The sequence below is a fragment of the Capsaspora owczarzaki genome, assembly GCF_000151315.2.
Source record: "Capsaspora owczarzaki ATCC 30864 unplaced genomic scaffold supercont2.35, whole genome shotgun sequence".
In the NCBI taxonomy this organism is placed as follows: Eukaryota; class Filasterea; order Ministeriida; family Capsasporidae; genus Capsaspora; species Capsaspora owczarzaki.
In genome coordinates, this window is record NW_011887326.1 from 3114 (window position 1) to 5948 (window position 2835).

Below are 2835 nucleotides of genomic sequence, written 5' to 3' on the forward strand. Positions count from 1 at the left end.
TAATTTTTATTTTTATCTTTTCGTCCAAGCTCGACTCATTCAGTCTTTTTTTTTATTTTTATTTTTTGTGGCATCGAGTGTAGATCGCAATGGCCGACGATAACAATGTGCTCATTAGTGTTTCCTGGGGAAAGAAAAACGTAGAAGAAGGCGAACACCGCAGAGCGCCGGGCGACTTGCGATGCTTGCCTGTTTTTGAGCTTTGCCACTCTCTGTTTGTGCAAACGCCACTACAAGCAAGCTCTGCAGATGTCAGGAGGAGGGCAGGACAGAGGGAAAGAGGGAAAAAAAAGAAAAAGAAAAAAAGACAAAAGAAAAAAGAAAAAAAAGAACGAAGAGATCTCTGGTCGTTCTGCTCCCTGCAGATCGATGGCGACCGTGCGGATGCGCGGAAAGCATCGGCCTCGGTCGAATCCACCAGTTGGATGCAGGGTGAGTCGCGAAAGAACTGCAGAAGCACGAGAGAGCGGGGAAAACACCAAACTTTGGAACAGAGAGGGAGTGAAATGGCGGGAAAATGTTTTTTCGAAAAGTTCGAACAGAGAGGGAGCGAAATGGCGGGAAAATGTTTTTTTCGAAAAGTTCGCGCCAAAAAGACGAAAGTTGGCGCCAAAAACACGATTTTTTTGTACTTATGCGATGATGCTTTTTTGATAGGTGTATGAATCGGCGCGCGGGATACAAAAAACTGCTGGCTTTGCAGTACATGTACAGTGCTATGCGAGTGGAAAACACACCAGACATAATGTTGAGTTTGAGATGATGCTTTTTTGATAGGTGTATGAATCGGCGCGCGGGATACAAAAAACTGCTGGCTTTGCAGTTCTACTGAATGCCAGACCACAAGTGTCACGGCCCCTCCTAGACATCAATAGCCACACTGATCTAAGTGGAGACTACAATGATATCGGGATCGACGACAGCAGCATCGAAACCAGCAGCATCAGCAACAGCAGCATCGACAACAGCAGCATCGAAACCAGCAGCATCGACAACAGCAGCCGTCCTAGAAAACGTGTAAGTTCCCGCCCGTCAGCTGTAGTGCACGAGAAAGAACAGTGACTAATGTGTGATTCCTGGTTGAACAGGCACGAGTCAGCACGGAGGAGCGAAGCGAAGTTCCGATCCGCCCACCGAGTGCTCGAGTCCAACAGCGTGCCCAACCGCGTGCCCAACCGCGTGGCCAAACGCGTGGCCAAACGCGTGGCCAGCGTGTTGTCAGGCAAGCCGTCCAATCCGGGTAAAAGCATCAGGAGGTGCAGGCGGGGGCGATCTGAGATTTTTGTATTTTCGTCCAAATGTAGCAACGCAAAAAAATAAAATAAAATATTAAAAATATTTTTATTAATATTTTAGACAAGAAAAAGTCATTTTCCACCAATCAAACGTCGCCAAACCATGTCGGACAAGCATGTCGAAATCCGGTCGAAATTCGGGGCAAAAGAGAGATTCCGCGGAATTCTAATTTTGCCGGTGCGGATTCCGGTCGGATTCCGGTAAAAAAATTTTCCGCTGTGTCAGTTTTGTTCATTTTGCTGGACTACCATTGAAGTGTTCAATAATTAAAGACACTTTCTCTGGGGTCGCGCCCACACTGATCAGACCGGCCCTTCTCGTTGTAGCACATGTGCTATGAAGGTAGGCCATCCTATTCCTGGCAAAGAGCGGGCACGGAACCTCGCCCGAGCGGCTGTAGCCCCCTCTGGACGCTGAAACGGGTTGAACACCCCGAATCCGACTTCGCGTAAACGCGGTCCCCGCCACCTCCCTCTGCGTGGAAACTGATGTACTCAACATGTTTGTTTATTACATGAACAAGTAGGGCGATGGTTGCACCGCGGGAGCAAAGCCAAGGTGACTTGGCTGCTGGGAATGGTTTACAAGCGCCGGAGGCGCCTGCACAACCTGATCGGGACTTTCGACGCGTGGTCGTTGCAGAGAACGATAGGTGCATCTTCGTTGTAATCGTGCCCATGCTCGCGGGCACGGCGCGCGCGAGGCACGTACGGATTTTCCGCAATATGCCGCTCTTCGGCTGCATTCAGGGCGAACGTCGTTAAGCTGTTCTGTGAGTCAGTGCGCGTCACTTCAAGCTCTCCATCATCGTCAGAGTTCCACTCGATCTCATCCTCGTCGTCCTCGTCGGTTTCGGGGTCGTCACTGTCAGGGCTGCTTCCCACTGATCGATTCTTCGCGGGAGCGCGGGAAGCCGCCTTCTTCGGTCGAGACGTCGTTTGGGCACCCGACGGGGATGTCTTTCTGCGACCACCATAGGCACGAGTTGGCTGCTTGAGCTGGCCGAGCTCCAGCGCGGCCACTTGGCGCTGCAACTGCGTGTTCTCGATCTCGGCCTGGAGCAAGGGCGTCATTGGCTGTGCTTGAAGCTCCCGGAGCTGCTTGTCAAGCCTTGCAATCTCCTCGTTGAACCTGCTCCTCTCGTTTTCGTATGCGGCGAGCTTGGCCTTGTGTTCCAAGCGGACAGGCAACAACCGGTTTTCCTTGAACTCCTTCTCCTTCGCGACTGCCTCCTTTGCCAAGGTCGACTGCAGCCTTTCAGGAGTCGTCGCGATGTAGGCCGGTGCCGGTTTGGCCTTGTGCATGGGATGTGCCGGCAGCTTGAGCGAGAACTTGGCCGTTGTGATGACTTCTTGGAACGTGAGCGGGACCGAGAGCATTTTGCGGAGTTTCACCAGCGCCTGGTGCTCAACGCGTCGCATGTCGCTCTCGAGAGGTGAAGAAGACATGTTGCTGAAGGCCGTGTTCGCAAGGTCCTTGATGGTAACGATCGGTGAGACGTGCGGTGCCGTCGGGGAGGGCGGAGACGAAGCCGGCGTG

At 52.2% G+C, this 2835-nt stretch overlaps 1 protein-coding gene across 1 annotated transcript; it reads left to right on the plus strand.

Moving 5' to 3' along the window:
- Window positions 1-901: 901 nt before the first annotated feature.
- Window positions 902-1696, plus strand: CAOG_08312 (hypothetical protein; the record flags this gene model as incomplete). The annotated part of the gene is made up of 4 exons (XM_004341437.1): window positions 902-1017; window positions 1089-1240; window positions 1357-1496; window positions 1643-1696. The coding sequence occupies 4 exons, from the start codon at window positions 902-904 to the stop codon at window positions 1694-1696; spliced, it is 462 nt and encodes a 153-aa protein (XP_004341485.1).
- Between the last annotated feature and the right edge of the window lie 1139 nt (window positions 1697-2835).